Raw genomic sequence first — 18,156 nt, forward strand, 5'->3', positions numbered from 1 at the left:
TGTGGAAACGGAGAGAGTGCGCAAGAGAGAGAGAGAGGCTCTAGGAAAGAATGCTTCAGGCGATGTGGTTTATTAAGATGAAGAGACGCTAACTTTAGCTGTTCCTCCACAGTGGTGACTAGGCATGTAAAACCGCCTGGATGTGTCTGCCATGTGGTTCCGTAGTAGCATGTTGCTGCAGAGACCAGACAGTAAAGTATACTTCATCTGAAGAGTTTCACCATTTAAAAAAACCTTTGGAAAAACAAAAAAAAGCCTGTCTGCAGCAGGAAGCCCAGAAACATGTATCACTCAATATAGCTAGTGTGCCTCTACTTCCCAATCCCAGAATGAAATTACTCTAGCTCTTGATTTTGATTTTAGCTTAACATGATCAATTGCCTTTTCTGGAAAATATATAAGTGGTATTAACTGTATGACAGTATGACAAAACTACAAAAGCTATTATTCAACACTTTATCTTTGGAATTTCAATTAAATCAATAGGTAGCGGAGCATAATACTTGTATATTCAAAGAAAAGTAATAGTAATAACCTTAAAGTTTTGCTAATCATTTATCAATAATAACTGTCTAAGCTTTAGTGATTGTCACCAGAGTTGCTGCTGCAATCAAATTTTTAAAATCAGGTTGTAAGACTGCTCATTATCTTAATTTAGACATTTAGCTGATTCAAATTTTCCCCTTGTGAAAGGAGATCCTTATATGAAGAGCACTATATGCAATATCCTTTATAGTGTGTAGTTATATTGTATTACATTATAAGTATGTGTGTACTGTATGTACAATATATGCTTTATTAAGGTAAATTATACATAAGGCACATATAACAAAGCTACAGTAACATCATGCAAATAACCATTGCTGGGACCTACACAATAAAATGTCCAGTGTTAATTCAACACTACCAGCAGTAGGTCAGCTCTTAACAGATAACATTTTCCCCCACTCTGGAATGTCAGACCAAATGTTATCTGTTAAGAGTTGAATTAACACAGGAGATTTTACTGTGTAGAAGCTATGTGCACAATGCACTGGAGTGTGTCTTTCTGTTTGACTCCTGCCGTGGATATGTATTACTAAATGAACCAAAAAAATAGCAATGCACAGCAGGATGTTAGCACTTGCACGGCTGGTTTATAAATGCCCCATGCGCCCAGCCAAACAGCTGCACCTGCTTCCCACTGAGCCCTCAACAAGTTCTTCCTTAATCCAGACTTAACTTGAAACACAGTTTACACATTGAAGGCTATGGCACAGCAAGCCGTCAGCAGTACGCTGCCAGGACAGCCATTTTGAGTCACACGTGTACCTTAACTATGCATACAGTGGCAAGAAATGCATAGTCGTGCAGAAAAGGTACTGGAAAAAATAACCAATGTAGACTTGAACTGTTTAGACTATGCAATGGCCCATATTATTCCTTTTTAGAAACCAGCTGAGCAGAAAGATGCTATTGAAGCGTAGTGTTTAACTAAACAGGAGATGGGTGACAGATAGACAGACAGTGACGTATCTGAATTTGAGGTGAATTTTACAGACAGCGCCCAATGCTTCTTTCGGTGACTAAACACAGAAAAACTGAAAAAGGTGTGGTTTTTTTTCTCATTCTATATATTTTTGTTGAAGTAATCCTTCCTCTCCAACCCTCTCCTCCTCACCTGCCTCTGTAATTAGGCCTTAAACCAAACCCCAGAAGTTTATAAGCCGACAAATGACAAACGAGAGAAGGGCTATGCCTATCTGTTTGATGACAACAGAACTGTTATTGTGACAACCAAACTACTTTTGCAGCTGCAAGCTCTCACCTTTAAAGTGAAGGAGGTTTATCAAATGTTTAAATAGCCACACTAAGTAAACCAGACTAAAAATGTGATTATGGTATCAGGGAACCCCACGGCTCATTGTAAGTCCGAAATACTTTAATGACCACAGCGAGTCAGGACCACCATTAAAAAAAAAAAATCATCCAAGAGCCATCAACGTCACTTCCAGCAAAAATTTTACTCAAGAGGCCTTCCAAGCAGAAACCAGGTCCAGCCTTTCTTAGCTTAGCTTTAGCCATTAGGCAGGTGTTAAGGTACAAGGTGGTGTGACTGATCCCAGCAACTGGATTCTACTGGGCTTTGTCATAAGAGCAATTTTCATCCACCCAAGCAACAAATACAGTATCATCCTTCAAGCTCTTGAGCAACCATAGGCGAGAAGCCAGGACTGTGCTTCTGCTACCATAAAAAAGATACAACAAGGAGTCAACATATAGCTTGAAGGCACTGGGTTTGATGCTGCTCTGAGGTTGTGCAACCCACTGAATGCAGTTACGCAGCCTTGACACTTCCTTGACCCACTTTTGTCAGGACCGGGGTATGATTAAAACAGACTAAATTAAAAACCCAAGCAGGAAAATTACTTAGAGGCACCATAACAAAGGAATGGCAATTAAGCTAAAAAAAACAACATGATGGTAACAAAATATATCACGTTAAGCAAAGAGAAAATTCTATTTCCAGCAGAGAAATACCAATAGTTTGGTTTGAAAAAATGGTTTAAAAGAGAAAAAGGAGAGAGAGAGAGAGAGAGAAAGGGAGGGAGGGAGAGAGAGAGAGAGAAAGGGAGGGAGAGAGAAACCACTGCTGACACAGCAGAGTAGTATAGGGCAAAGCTATTAAAGAAAAAAAAATCCTTCTTAGACCTTGAAACTTATAATCATAGAATCTTCACCCGGATTTCCAGGAGACGCAGCTCCAAACATAGAGGAGCCAGGCTACGTGACAGTGCCCACAAAAACCCGGCGAGGACACAAGGAGAGTCACCTCGGGGTGGCCGCTGAACCTGCTCCAGGTCGGGGTTTATGCTCGAAGCGAAGCCAGCAGGTACCTCACATCACCGCACACCGACCACAGCGTTGCGTAGAGACCGCGAGTAACCATCGCGACTCCATGCGTTCTGTTTACCCGAAAAGAGGAAGCCCGGGAAACCGCTTAAACCCCAAACCCCCTTTTTGTTAAAATTAGAGATTGAACTTGCCCATAATGACAATGTGAATTTGGCCAGCGCCACAAAGCCCTCTTATCTGGGCACTTTGTGTAGTCGTGCAGAAAACAGAACGCTCCTGCTTCATTCTTCTACTTTGTTTTTTTTTTCTGTGAATTTAGATAACAATCCTCTTGGAAAAAAAAAAAAAAAAAAACAGGTTGTCATGCCATGATTTCCACTGAGCCCCTTGTTAAAGTATAGCAATAGAGTCAGCTGGCTTTGCATTCCAACTATTTCAAGCTACACCAACCATACACTCCGCTATGGTTGTTAAAAATCTTATTTCCAATTGGACTGTGGCCAGGCTTGGCCAGGATGGCGCCACTTCCCTACAGTTTGCTTGACGCAGTTCTGAAAAGGGGTTTTGTGGGGGTGGGTGATAGGAAATTCAATCAAAGCAGAATTAACTTTAACCTCAAACTTTTTTTTATATTTCCATTTTATAGAAACATTTGTTGTTGCTTGCCAGCATACCATCCTCTTATCCTCTTGACTCATGCAGTCATCCCCAGCTCCTTTTCCCCTCATAGCCCACCAGCTGAGCCAATGCAGGCAGCCAATCCACCAGAGGCTTTATCACAAGCATCCAATCAGAATTGGCGCTGTTGACTGAAGTGGAAGAGGATGCCCCTGCCAGCTGAAACCCTGCCACCATGGGCGATGCTGTGTACAATTAGATGAGCCTCCCAGCCCCACTCAGCACTGGCACAGCACAGTGAGCAATAAGGTGAACCAGTGCACTGCGCGCAGAAGCCTCTGAGTGGTGCACCGCAAAAGAGCCCATACGACTTTTATCTTAGATTGAACATACCCCTACGTGACCACTGTCAGCCAAAATAACTTTTTAAAGGGCATACAGAATGTCTGTAACACATATTCCATATTCCAGGACATGCACCAGCACAAGTCTGTGAGGCTGACTTTGGAAGATTCAGCAGAAAATCAGCACAATCAATCAAAACACATCTTGCTATATATCTTTTCCCTCCATTGCACAGTACTTCCTTCCCACTCACATCTACCAGTAAGAGGCGGTGCCTTGAAAGGCAATATGTCACTAGGCACCAAGTGTATATCATTACCACAAACAATGTAACAAGAATAAGCATGTTACTTCAAGAAAACCATAAAACATTGAAAAACGAGAGAAACGAATTTGATCTATAAAAAGTTACGCACGTCCTCTATTTTTCTGGGTTAAGACTACAGTGTCTGTCTGTCTGTCTCTTTGGTGGCTGGGTTATTTACAGCAACTTTGAGGCAAACGGTCAGGGTAATTCAGACATTACAGCTCTTAGGGATAGGATATAATGGCTTTTAATGGTTACTTCTAAAGGGTAAGGATGTGTTGCCTAGTTATTAAATCAGGGAATCTCTAAAATTGGTCTGAATGGGAATATGTGGCATCAGAAGTTTGTATAAGCCCAGTGAGGAAATGTGAAAGCTATTATCTTTCTACTGTATGCCTGTCACAGGTACAATGTTTTTTTTATCTCTTCTTTTCACCATTAGAAAACAGTTCATCACTGGAGTTTCTGTCGCTGTGAGTGCAGAGAAGGATGTTGCAGTGTTTGTCCCAAAACAGTAATGCAAACCAAATCCACTGAGCTTCCTACACATGTAGACAGATGCTACTACAAACACTGAGACCTATGCCAACAATGTTAGGGATTAATATTAAGACCAGAAACACAGCTGTCATCACTCAGAACACTGTGTTGCTAGGAGCCCTTAAACTATGAGACACTGGCTTTGGCAATGCTGTTGAGGGGAACTAGAGGCAGAAATAAGAATTGAATGCCCACAAATCTTAAAGGTTCTGTCAGTCTTGTGCTGATAAGTTACCTTATGGAGTGCTTCACAGAGAAGAAATGCAGTGTTAAGTGAGAATCCGTCATAGCATAAACAGGACAGGTAAAGAGAGTGGTCTTAATGAGATACGACAATAGCCTTTTTTTTGTCAAGCAAGCACCTACAAGAAACGATAAAAAAAAGGATTTCGACATGGTTTGGAGGTCTATTGTGGAAACACTCGCAGGGCCGTTCCAACAGTTTAATGACACAGCTGAAGAGCTATTTAAAGCAGATGCGATAAGCACCAGCGTGTTTTAGCTGCATTGTGCTGTTTTCCTCATGTGGATTTCCAGAGGGTTTCCGGAAGGCAAAACACAGAAGCGATAATGACACTTCTTACAATATCAGCTCACTCACTTAGCTTTTTCTCATTCGGCCTTTTCATGCCTCCAATTCTAGTCGATCCAAACATATCTTTCCTGGGCATACGTAAGACTGGGCTTTGTTAAATTGGAATCGTAGTTAAGTCTTTTTGCAACATCCTGTCAGACAAATCATTTTCTAATTCTTATTTCTAAACAAAGCCAGGGGAAGCAGCACCCCTAGGCTTTGTGGAGACACCACCCTTGTGTAATAGCTTCTGGATATAGTTCCCATTTTATCACCTCAGCTTTTATGTTTGACCTACTTTTCTGAAACAATACAGTCACACTGGACTTCTTAAAAGGGTTGGAGACAAACTGTCAATATGTGTGATAACGAGTGTGTGGTGAGCACACTTGCGTTTGTATGTAATTGCATGCATGCATGTGTGTGTGTGCGTGTGAGAGTCTGTGCTCCTGTGTGTGTGTGTGTGTAACTGCCTGTGGGTAAGTATAGCTGCTTGTGTGGAGACTCAGTCCAGTCATAGTGCCACATGGACAGGCAGTTATTTTTAGGCTTCAGAATGAGGCTGTTTAAAGTTTAAATATAGAGGCCTGCAGTAGAGTCCAATGGTCTCCCCCTCCCAAAAGCCCTTTTCCAACTGCTTTATATTCTCTGTGGCATCCCATAAGGTTCCACATTGGCACTGGAGGGCACTTACTCTCTGCCACACATGCCCGTCATGCCCCACACATACACACACACACACACGCGTGCGCGGGCACACACACACACACAAGCACACACACACTAACAAACAAACAGACATATATGTAATTACACACACACAAACATGTAATTATGCAATTACCCAACACACACACACACACACACACAGGAGCACACACAAACACACACCAGAATCCTCTCCCAGTTAAGACAGTTGTAGCAAATACCCTGATGAAACACCGAGCTTCACAATCCCCACAGCGGGAGTCGTTTTCACTCAGATTATCCTTAAAAACAATCTCATCTTTGAGTGATTAACTCAGCAGATCCCAGAGATGACAGCTGTATAATACAAATGCAATTTTCTATTCTTCTTTAAGTATTGGGCTGTGAGAGCCATAAATCACCACCGTCTTAGCTCCTCCTAGCCGTCTAGCCAGCCTGATGAACAACTGGAATACCCCTTTGCATTGAAAATAGCCAGAATATTCAATATGTCGCAATCAAAAGCTTTACAAAGGTGGAAACCACAAAGGCTGCCATGTCAAGACATGAAAATTATCTTACGAGGAGTTATTAGCAGGTCAGTCTAATCAAAAGTACATCCATACCAACCATCATCCGGCAACTGACCACCTTTTGGCAAGCTACTGACACAAGCCCACTCGACCCCATCATATAAATCAAGAAATTCCATATCTTTTGGCACTTGAAAGATCTAGAGATTTCATGAGTCAGAGATTACAATCACAGTCATTACTTTGAGGGAAAAGACCAACGAAAACAACCAAAGGGTTGAAGTTCAAAAACACCCACCCAGCCAACAGAAATGTGAGTGGGAATGCAAATTTTCTGGTAAAAAAAAAAACTCTTAAATTCTTATTTATCACTGTTTAAAATCAAGAGTTAATTTCAGGGCAGTATCCCAGCAGGAAAGCATGCTGGGATACTATACAACATACTTAGTGCAGCATACTTCACAGCAGCCAAAAAAATCCACCTGCTTCCTGCACCTAATATTTCTCTTTGAAACCTTTTATCCCTGATGTTTTTTAATTACATTTTTTTTCATAAGCTTGTCATAAAGCTGCAACCTTGTCTGTCAATTCAGGAAATCACAGGCAAGCATGCATTATCTTTCAAAGCTCATTCTTCCAGCTGTAGGTTCTTCTTGCTGTGCAGTCCACCCTTTCAGTTGCACGGTCATTGCATTGGAGTGGTTTATTTAATGAGTAACAGGCATCTCATCAACCACAGAAACAATTCTCATTGGATGGAACAGCAGAAGCCCTGTCCAAAAAGCTCATCCCTCCTCGGGTAAATCTACTGTCACAGGCCATGTCCTAAGGTATGTAACTATACTGAGCTTTAAAGGGATATCACCACTGTTGACAGTCGCTCATCTACATTATGTCTGTCAAGAAACATCCTTCTGGGCCCCAAGGTCTAGTATAGCATCTAGGCTTATCTCTAGGACTGTGCCAGTACTAGATGTAACCAGCAGCCCTACAGGACAACATATAGGCTCATCAGCTGTGGTATCGCCCAGGGAAGAGAGGGATGCCAGTTGGGATGATGTCCATATCTACTCAATCTGAAATACTGGATAGCCACAGTGTCCCTGTACAAGCTACACAAGAAGTGTCCTCTTCCAGCTCAATGTCTACAAGTCTGACTGGAGGATTGCAGTGAAAAGAAGTCTGACACCACGCCACACATTTGGAAAGAGAATGACTTGCCAGCGTGGTCTTACGAACAAACAATCAGGGCTCACCGGTACATGGCAACATCATGTTGTTCTGCGGCAGGGAATCCCAGCATGCCACAAGCCACACGGCTACTGCTCAGGCTCCAACCCTGGTCACACACGTGCCTCCACCTCCCAGCATGCTTCACTTCAATCACACCTTCTGAGATGAGGCCCTGGTTCCTGGTGCCCGCTACGATGGGTCTCAGCCGGACCTCCTCGATCCTCAACTTACTGAGAGCCTGCGGGTCAAAGTGAAAAGCCCAATTATTCTCTGGAATGAGAATGAGAAGTAGACGTTGACATTATTTTAGTCGACAGGTTGAAACCAGGCAGAGGTGTGCAGAACAAAAGAATTTCAGCAACTCCATTCAAGATCCACACTCAACTTTTTTCAGTAGACTTTCAACTCTTGGTAAAGAGTTAAAAATGTAAGTGTTCCTTCCTCAGTATTTAAAATCAATTATATTTAATGGTTAGTGTCATGTGGAGCGGATGTGGAACAAGGTTTCTGAGAGACAGGGGCATCAGTTCAGCTCATTCAGCTTCATGGAGAATTTATTTCAATCATTCTAGTTATAGTCATGTTTTTTGTAAATTGATAAGGATGACATCAATTTGTTGGGTAGGAGACATTTACCACTGATACGCCAGATGCTTGACAAAGGTGCTGTTCTGGATTGTCATACAAATACATGTTAAAACATCACTTTCTTTTTATGTTGCAAACTAGCGATACCACCTGTCTTTCCTTCCTGGCTAACCACATGGAAACAGAAGGTCCTCTGTGGAAATTCACCAGCTGAACATAGTGAAATGTAAATTTTGGGTCTAAATATACAGAGAGGTAGTATTTGTGGGGTGGTGAACTGCATAGTGCCTGCATTGAACAATGGGTCTTTTTTCTTATAGGGTCAGGTTGAGGGTGTGTGGTGTACAGTTAATCACTGAAATTAAACCTTCAGCCTCCTCAGCATTTAACACCCATGCAGGAAAGTGACATAACTCATACAACACAGGCATTTGTATTAACTCACAGAATTATGGCTATTGCTCTCTTCTCGTCTGGTTTGCTGGCCATACGGATATTGGTCCTCGTAGCCCTGTTAAGAAAGAGAGTCCCATTACTGACAGTGCAAGAGTGTGTGAGAGAGAGTTTCCTCTGTCCCGTAGCACACGATGGGATCCTGCTTTCTTCTCATTGCTCACCGTATTATAGTGGTTGTCAACCCTGTTGTGTTCCTGTCGGGTTGAGTGTCCATACTGTGCAGCAGTTTCTTGTCCCTGTTGAGAAAGAGACAGCATTACAGTGAAAGCAAAGATGGAGGAAGTCAGACAGCGAACCAGTCAGAGGCAGAAAAGATTTTGTATTTGTGTTAAATAGTGTTTCAATTCACTCATTAAGAAATGAGTTCATTAATGCTTTTGAAAAACACTGTTTCCCTTGTGCAGTTATTGTTACTATTAGTGTAATTGTAGGATGTTGAATTACATTTCATTTAAACAGTTTTTGCGATACTATGCCCACATATGTGTATGCAACAAAGCATATTTAAGTTTGAGTTTGCAGTTTCCACAGTGATGGGTAGCGAGGGGAGGAGATGTCTCTTTAAAGCCGTACCTGACTGTACTGGTGTCTCTCCTGCTCCTGCCTGGTGCTTTGCTGCTGCCGGTACGCACCGCTGTTCCCGAGCCGGGCCGGGATCTCGTGCCCGCGCGGCAGGCGGCGCTCGTTGCCACGTGCGAGCGCGTTGTCGGACCCGCCGCGCAGCTGGATGCTGTGACCGCGGGCCGACGTGGACGGGTAACTCGTCCGCGGCCAGTTTGAGTTCCGGCCCAGGGCGATCTCGTGACCCCGCACCGGCGCCGTGACCCGCCCGTACGGAGACACCGCCGGCGTCATCGGCTGGCGGTAGCCGGACCGCCTCTCGCCGCTGCAGACCACGCCCAGGTCCTCCGCGTGCGTGCAGTCATGGGTGCCCCAGTCGTTGGACTGGCACTCTGCCAGGGACCTCTCTGTGCCCACGCAGCGCACGTTGTCAAGCCAGATCACTCCTATGAGGGGGGAGTGAACCACAGTCTTGAGGAAACCTTTTCCTGAACAGCATGCAACCGCCCAGACCATCACATAGAGCAGTGGTTCTCAAACTCGGTCCTGGGGGACCCCTGTGTATTCTGGTTTTCATTCCAACCTCAACACCAATCCCAGAATTTTAACAAGCCGTTAATTTTTCTTAATTAGGTGCTTTTCATGTTTTAGATCTGGGGTTCCAGAAAGGGCCAGTGTGGGTGCACACACCTGATTCTACTAATCAATCACTAGAGTCATTGCTAAGCACCTTGATTAGTAGAATCAGGATCAGGTGTGGCACCCACGCTGGACCTTTCTGGATAAGACTGGAAACCCCAGCTCTAAAACATGAAAAGCACCTAATTCAGAAGAATTAACAGCTTGTTAAAATTCTGGGATTGCTGTTGAGGTTGGAATGAAAACCAGCATGCACAGGGGTCCCCCAGGAACGAGTTTGAGAACCACTGACATAGGGAAGACAATTCACTAAACCCAAATTTTAAAGAACTATTAAAGGTATTCTGAGATATGATCAACTAAGTAATATTTGCAATACCATTGTCACAAAGCTAGTGTACACAGCACAATTTTAACCCCAATCTGGTAGTTGCTCTACACTACACCTATACTATAATGAGTACGTGAGCATGAAGCAAATGAACAGCGCTCATATGGACTGTGGTTTGGCAACACTGGAACTCCATTATATACAGGAATGTCATCTTTACACTCATTATTTTGTACCACGACCTGAGGCAAATGTGCCTCTTATTTCTAATGATCATTGTTAGGTGCATGTCAGTAGGGAGAGAGCACGTGGCTCTTGTTAAGTTTGTCAGACGCAACCTATATTCTGAAACAGTTATTGTGTGATTATGTTTTAGCACCGCTTTCATCCTGGTGCTTATTTACCGCATTGCAGCCTGTTCTTTGCTCTCTCATCTTCCCTGTTGCTCCAGTGATATTTAAAGTATTGTAGCATGATCACGGTTGTCATGTTCTCTGATTGCAATGTATTTTGACAGATTTAAAACTCTGGATAAAGGTATCTGCCAAACAACATTTACTACAATTTACAGTAATAATAGAGAACATGTTATTAATGATAATTAGATTTTCTTATGAGTAGAAGTAGTAGGAGAAACAGTAGAACTATTTGGTAACTTCATGCACCTGCCAGAAGCCAAAAGCAGCCAAAAGCCAGCTGACTGACAGCCTCTACATTATAAAATACAAACAAAGTGAAGTAACCAACCACTGAAGCCTTAAAGAGCATGCTCAATACAAAACTCAGAATTAAGTGTGGAAAATCCCAGTCATTAAAAAGTAGTAAATTACATAGAACTATTACAGGATTCCTAAGGAGCTTTCATTAAGTTGCCAAGCAAAACAATGTATCTGGTATGGGGGCATGCTGGAAAGTTTGCTTAATGATAATGATAGCGTTCTTCTGCCAGTGTTATGCTTTCTCTAGTCTTGGTTTATAGATCTCTCTACGTTTTGATCAAAGGGAAGTTTTCAGGACAGCAAGGCAATGTGGCCTGGGGCCACAGCTCTTTGGGAAATGTCAAATGAAAATTTTAAATCCAGTGGGCATCAAAATTCACTGCATTCACTGAAAAGACAGCACAGTACCAAACTGGATAATTGCTGGTCCAAGCTGGGCAGTGCTGGTTTTATGCTGGTCAAGTTGGTCAAGCTGTTAATGAAAACAGCTGTGCTGGTAGACTAACTTAGTTACTGGTTATGTGATGAACACATGATTATGCTGGCTATGCTGGTACCAGCTGTTCTAGCATGACCAAGCTAATCTACTAGCATGGTAGAAAGTTTGCAACACCTACTGCATTCTGAGTCTCAATCGTGGGATACTTGCCTTGGCCTTCCCCGAACCTGGCGCTGTGTGCCCAGGTGAGGCCGCGCTGGAAGCCCAGCTCTCTACAGACAACGTTTGTCAGCGTCAAGTCCACGTCGTCATCGCAAACGGTACCCCAGGCGTTGTTGTAGAACACCTCCAAGCGGCCCTCATTTTCTCGTTGCCTGTTGCCGGCTAAGCGCAACTGGAAGGATCCTGGCGGCGAGGGAAGTCCGTGCGCCAAGAGGAAAAGCACAGGGCCGAGGAACAAGCCCAGCATCTTCGCTGTCGCGGCGTCTGCCATAAAGACACAAACAGGGGTTAATCAGAGAGAAATTAAACGACCGATTGGTTTAATTTGGTTTGACTTACATGAGGATCAATTGCTATGGTTGAATTTTAGTTTGCAGTCATTGTCATTGTGAGGGGCGTTGGTGGTAGAGCTCCCGCCTGCCACGCCGGCGGCCTGGGTTCGTATCCCAGCCAATGCCCCAAAAACCCCGCCACTGGGGATGCGCAAGTCAGTGCAATCGTAGTGCCGGTCCCAAGCCCAGATAAATGGGAGGGTTGTGTCAGGAAGGGCATCCGGCGTAAAATATATGCCAAATCAAATGTGGCGACCCCGAACGGGAACAGCCGAAAGAAGAAAGAAAGTCATTGTCATTGTGCACAAACAGACACACTTGTCAATATCTAAGATTATATTTCATATTCGCCATGTAACTTTTTGTTAGATTATATTGTTTTTTTGTTTTTTGGATATTGCTTAAATTACGGCTTTTTGATTCCATGCACTTTATTCATAGTACACACCACTGCTCTGTACCGCACACATTAAAAGGTATAATATGGTGAAAAACAGACACGCTACATGAACATGAGCAGGAATCTCAAGAAAAAATAAAAATAAAATACAGTGCTACACACAGTTGTACAGTAGGCAACTCCAGTTGCAGGTTACATTCTTTAAAAAATGCCCATGCACTTGCTGGTTTCAGGTACTGTAATGTACTATCTTCTGCTTACAGCTGTGTTCTGTCCAGGCTGTACAGTCACTGGTCTCTGTGATTTCATTCTTCTCTTTCTGTCACATTCAATCTTGGGCTCTGCAGCACATTAAGGCTATACGTCTACATACACAGGACCATTCACCAGAGACTGTTAACTAAGTGAAGAAAAATAAATCTAAAAATGTGTACATGTAGGGTGTCAGTTTATAAATATATATTATTTATAATATTTATATTATTTATATAATTATATATAATATGTACATATAATATGTACTGTTTGTTTGTAAGCTTTAGTGTCTGGTGTCAGGCATTTGAAAAACCATGCACATGCCACACATCTATGAAATAAAAATAAGTACTTTCCAAAGGCAGACATTTAATTAGCAATGCAAATAAATAAACTTATTTTAACAGCATCGCAGCCGAATCCAACTGAATCCCAGTCCCATAACAAGTATGAAAATATTACCCAGGAGCAACAACACACTAAAACTTAAGCCAAAAAAAGAAAACCAAAGTCTAAATGTGGACAAACTCAATCTATCTGCCAAAACCATCAAGCAAATATGCAAGCACTACTGTCTACTGGATATGAGACAGAAATTCAGAATCCCCCTCACAAAACAAATATGAACTCCTTGGGAATTAATCATGTGCATTGCAGAAAAATTAACAGTATGCACAATATCATTTTTAATGCAAAAACACTGGCACCTGATACAATGGACTGTAAAAGAAGCATTGAATCTAAGTACTGGAGTGCTGTGCAGAGGTACGGCTGGGGTTAGAGGAGAAGTCTTAGCTCACCTTAGAACTGGTCCCGTCAAAAGTCACTCACGCTGCTGACTGGGAGAAAGTTAATGAGCTAAGGAGGGTGCTAAACTCAGGTCTTTGCTTTTGCCTTCTACTTTCCATCCCTCCCATTTTTCTGCCCTCCCTTCAATCACTTTCTCCATCATCCCTCCCATCTCTCCCTCTCTCTCTCTCTCTTTCTCTCTCTCACTCTCTCTCTCTGTTTCGCTTTTTCTTTCTTTATCTTTCTTTATCTTAATCTTCCTTGCTGCATTTACAAAAAAAGATTAGCTTTTTGTGGAGTAGGACTGGGTAGGATCTTTTTAGGACATACGACATTCATCCTAAGAAATGTTTGTGCACAGTTAAGATTCCCCAAATCTTGATTAAATGCTGTATATGAATCAAAATATATTAATAACATATATGGTGCCATTGCATTTTTAACTAAGAGAAGTTTTGGTGGTCACAGAGCTGGTAATAAGGAACTCTCTTAGCAAGCAATAAAACATTAATGACCATTCTCCATAAATGTATTTCTTTGTGGAAATAAAATAGAACATAGCAGACTCTTTTGACCTATAAATGATCCAAAAAAGACTAAATTGAAATAGAATATTTTGATAAATTGAAACCTAGACGTAAACAGATGTAAATAGCTTTAAAGTGCACCTCCAGTATTCTCCATCAAGGTCTTGGTTGTTCCTCTGGCACGAATGGAACAACAGAAGAAGCTGCCTAGCAACAGCAGCAGGCCACTTCCTGTTGTTTAGAAGCCTGTATTTTTGGCCTCCGACTTGCGGCATCTCTTGGTTTTGTTCTGGGGCGCTCTGTCTGGTGTTTCACGGGAACAAAGCATTACTGCAGCCCAAGAAGAGTATTCTAGAGAGCCCCTTGTGCAGTTTTGAATGATTTTCCCAGTCTTAGTGCACCCTCAAAACTGAGACCATTTTTGTTAGCCCAGTCATATTCAAGGCATTGCCTCTCCACCTAGCCTTCTGCCTCTAAAGTTCCATATTGTTATTTGAGTATTTGATATATTTCTGGAATGCCCAGTCATCATAGGTTTGGTTTCACCTCTTGCCCTTCCGCATTTCAAACCCTCCAAACCATTTTGTCACGGAGCATTGTGCGTAGAAAAATCCAGAAAATTCTGGAATAGAGAATAATGAGGTCAGTGGCAAGCCACAGGACCACACAACAAACATGTCCTTGCCTGGTTCATTGAACACCTCAAATTACTGCAATAACCAGATCATCTATTTGAGAGATCCCCCCACCTCTTCTTCCTTATATTACTAATCCATAGACTGCAGAAGTCCTCCTTGTCTTCAAACCTTTGTTGGAAGAATGGAGCCATGTTCACGCTCTCAAGTTCTGCACAGTGCGCATACCACTCTTTCCAGGTTTTTCCTTAAGACTACGCAGGTATGCAGCTAACAGCTTATTGGCTAATTGTGAAGTGATCGATAGTAACAAGGTTTTATTTGTCTTTGTCTTAAAATATGAACATATATAGCTGAATTCTAGGTTTTGCTGAGTTGGGTACTTTCCTCTGTGTGCGTGGTGGTTTGCACGGCACGTCTTTTTCTGGCTTGCAACGACAAGCTTTTTGTTTTTCCGGAATATGCCAGGAATTCATACCACTTTTTTTGTCACAAAAATGCTGTTTGTATTTTGTTTCCCTGTTTTAAGAATAACAACTTTCAGTAGCTGAACAAATCCAATAACAATTACCATAATTAAGTGCAAACTGTACCAGCAGTTGTTTACATCATTATTGTAATGATGTAAACAAGCCCTTTATATGAAAGGTCCTATGACTGAAAAGGGGTAAGGTCATATTTTTGTTAGTAAGATTACACAGGAGAGGGAACTCATATCAAAGAGAATTAAGTTGGTGGGTACTAGAGAGGGATGGAAGAAAAAAAATATGTTTTGGATGAAGCACAGGGAGAAAGAATGAAGGCTGTGGGCCATTTATTGTAATAAAAAGGGGAAAGTCATGTTTCTTATTGCTGATAATGCGGTCCCAATCTGTCAAGCATCCACATCCCTATTCACTTATTCAGAAGGTTCTGATACCAAAATATACTGTTTAATGTTAAACCACTGGCAGTTTTCACGTACACTTCCATGCATGTGACTGTTGGAACGGAAACAGTTGAAATGGAAAATCAACAAAGCTTTAAAATTGGCCAGGCCAATATTATTTAAGCTTCTTTTAAAAAAAGATATTTTCCTCCTGAGTCGAAAACTAGCAATTTAGCTGTTTGCATGGCCAGGATTTGTATAACTGAGAGTGTTTCCCTCCCTTGTTTGGTTAACCATGACAGAAAGCCCAGGTTCCTATCAGAGGGACTCAATCAAGGAGAGATCCTTAATTACATCAGGGCACGTGCCAAAAACCCACATGTGGCCTGGCCTGGCCGCCTCCTGCACCCCTGGCATTATGGCAAAGCTTTTATTTAAATACTAGAGCCCAAATTTCAACTGGTAGTCTCCGCTGGGCAAGTCTCTCAAAGAACGGCCAAGAAACATTCACATATAACATTTTACACAAACCAGATCAGAAGACGGATGGAAAGTCCACTTAAATCTCTCCATTTCTAAATCGAACGCAGAACAAGGTTTTCAGTCACCGTTAAGCACAGCCGCATTGGCAGCGGCAGCAGTACGGTTTTCACTCCTCGCCAACAGCGATATTGCGCAGCTCTCCCGTCGCACAAAGTGAAACGTGTAAACAAAAAAAAAACGTGTGTCTACCTGCTGGTACGTAGCCTACGAACACAGCCCGCATCCCCTTCCCCGCCCTGGGGTGTGAACGTGACCGCGCGGGGCAGTCCATGTGAGCCAGTTACACAAGGCTGCTGTAGCGCCTTTAAGCGGCGCTGTGTCTGCCTCCGTAATTACAGCCTGGGAGCCACGGCTCCAACTTCACCCGCAATTTGCGGTGCGTCGAGATAAATACGTGCTCTCCAACAATAAACAACTGCCTCTGCAGATTGTGGCATCTCTTCTGGTTTCTTCCTCGCTCTCCTCATTTCTTTTTATCCTTCCTTCTCCACTTTCTTTTTTGGCGTCTTCTTGTGAACAGAGGAGAAGCAGGCCAGTTACTTGAACATTCTCCTGAGCTCCTGAACATTCATGGTAAGGACTGAAGAATAAGGCTAGACTGGCTTGAGCAACATACTGTGATTTTTATATTTATACTGCTTTAGTGCAAAGCGCGGGGCATGTGGTGTTTCATATATGAAGTAAAGGCATTAGAAAGGCATTAGAAAAGGTGGCACGTTTTATTGATGAACATGGCATCACCTTTGAGAGGTGGTATGTGTAGGGATGTCCAAAAAAAGAGATTTGTTCTCTGGTTCTCCACATGAGTGGAGTTTCAGTAAATTGGGAAACTCTTCATGCCCCTGCAATGAACGTGACATCACTTAATTCATGTTTCTTAAATAGGAGCTGAGGTCTAGAAATCTGTGGGGTTTTTGTATACATAGCAATAAAAAGGCATGCGGTTATATGTATTCTTATCCCTGCAAGATAATTAGTACAGGGTGCTATATTTACCTTGATGCACTCTTTAACATTTTCTCACCAAATGCTCTTGAATACATCGTTCTTTTTACATTAATGTAATAGTTCCAAAAATAACCCGCCTTTCATCTTTCATTCACAAGAAAAATATCACTTCAGTGCATTACATTATGTTACATTTAGACATTTAGCAGACAATCACATCCAGCGCTTTCAAAAGTGCATACAAAAGATTAAGCAAAGAGCAGAGACAAAAAGCAGCACCCAGTACATCCACCTACAATGCAATGTTAAGTGCCATTGCAGGATACATTGAAATAAGCAGCAAATTCATTTGATGGTATAATCTCAAATCTAGCACAATTAGGGTTATTCAACCCAGAATAAATGTTTAGAGTTCTGGATTTGTTCAACCAAGATACAGTAAACAGGCAGTTCTGCAGTTTGTAGATTAGATGCAGTTTTTTAGCAGGAGCATTCTGTATGAGGCGGTAGGGCCAGCAAGGAGAGAAGTGCAGCAGTCCTGTCAGGACCATACAGGACTGAACAAGGAGATAGCATCCAACTCAAAACGTCATTGAGGCAGGCATACATCAGTGGGTGGAAAGGGGGGGAAATGGTACCATCAGCATTGCAATGGTAGGAGAAACCATGGGAGGATATAGTGGGGGGCAGGGACTCCTACTGTAGAACTAGGACTTTGAGACAGCGCCACAGCAGGCTACTTAATACAGTACATGCAACCAACTTGGTTGCGACAATAGCATTCAATCTCGATGACATTATCATCGTCATTATTATTATTTACAAACAACATATTATTCATATTTAGAATGGAAGGAGCAAAGTCGTATTAACACAGCACCAGTACACAAGCTGTTCTTATTTGTAATAGTTTGTAACTAAATACAGTAGTTATAGTATTGTACAACAAAACAATATTGTCCCTTTTTTAGGAATGTGAATCTTTAATGCATGAACACAATACAATGCTGCATCTGCATCTTCAGCTGACCTTCAACTAAATGTGTAAAACATTAAACTCAACTGTGACATAAGATTAGCCCAATTCAACCTCAATTGTTTTTACTAAATTAAAGTTTCTCTATTATACTGCCTCTAATGAAGGGTCAAAATTGTGAACCTTTTCATTGACAGCACTTCTATTTGGTTACTAATTAACTCAGGTTTAAAAATTTACCTCAATTATTATGCTT

General features: G+C 42.1%; 1 protein-coding gene across 1 annotated transcript in view; it reads right to left on the minus strand.

Annotated features, from left to right (window-relative positions):
* Positions 1 to 13,494, minus strand: part of LOC135247436 (lysyl oxidase homolog 4-like) — a 29,690-nt gene extending 16,196 nt beyond the window's left edge. Inside the window, exons 1-6 of the mRNA XM_064320887.1 lie at positions 13,415 to 13,494; positions 11,616 to 11,891; positions 9,290 to 9,723; positions 8,878 to 8,952; positions 8,706 to 8,771; positions 7,696 to 7,910 (exon numbers count right to left, since the gene is read on the minus strand). Coding sequence (XP_064176957.1) covers positions 7,696 to 7,910; positions 8,706 to 8,771; positions 8,878 to 8,952; positions 9,290 to 9,723; positions 11,616 to 11,874 — 1,049 coding nt within the window. The 5' untranslated portion in view covers positions 11,875 to 11,891; positions 13,415 to 13,494. The remainder of the gene's footprint in view (positions 1 to 7,695; positions 7,911 to 8,705; positions 8,772 to 8,877; positions 8,953 to 9,289; positions 9,724 to 11,615; positions 11,892 to 13,414) is intronic.
* Positions 13,495 to 18,156: the final 4,662 nt, after the last annotated feature.

Source organism: Anguilla rostrata, chromosome 2 (genome assembly GCF_018555375.3).
Source record: "Anguilla rostrata isolate EN2019 chromosome 2, ASM1855537v3, whole genome shotgun sequence".
Taxonomy (NCBI): domain Eukaryota; kingdom Metazoa; phylum Chordata; class Actinopteri; order Anguilliformes; family Anguillidae; genus Anguilla; species Anguilla rostrata.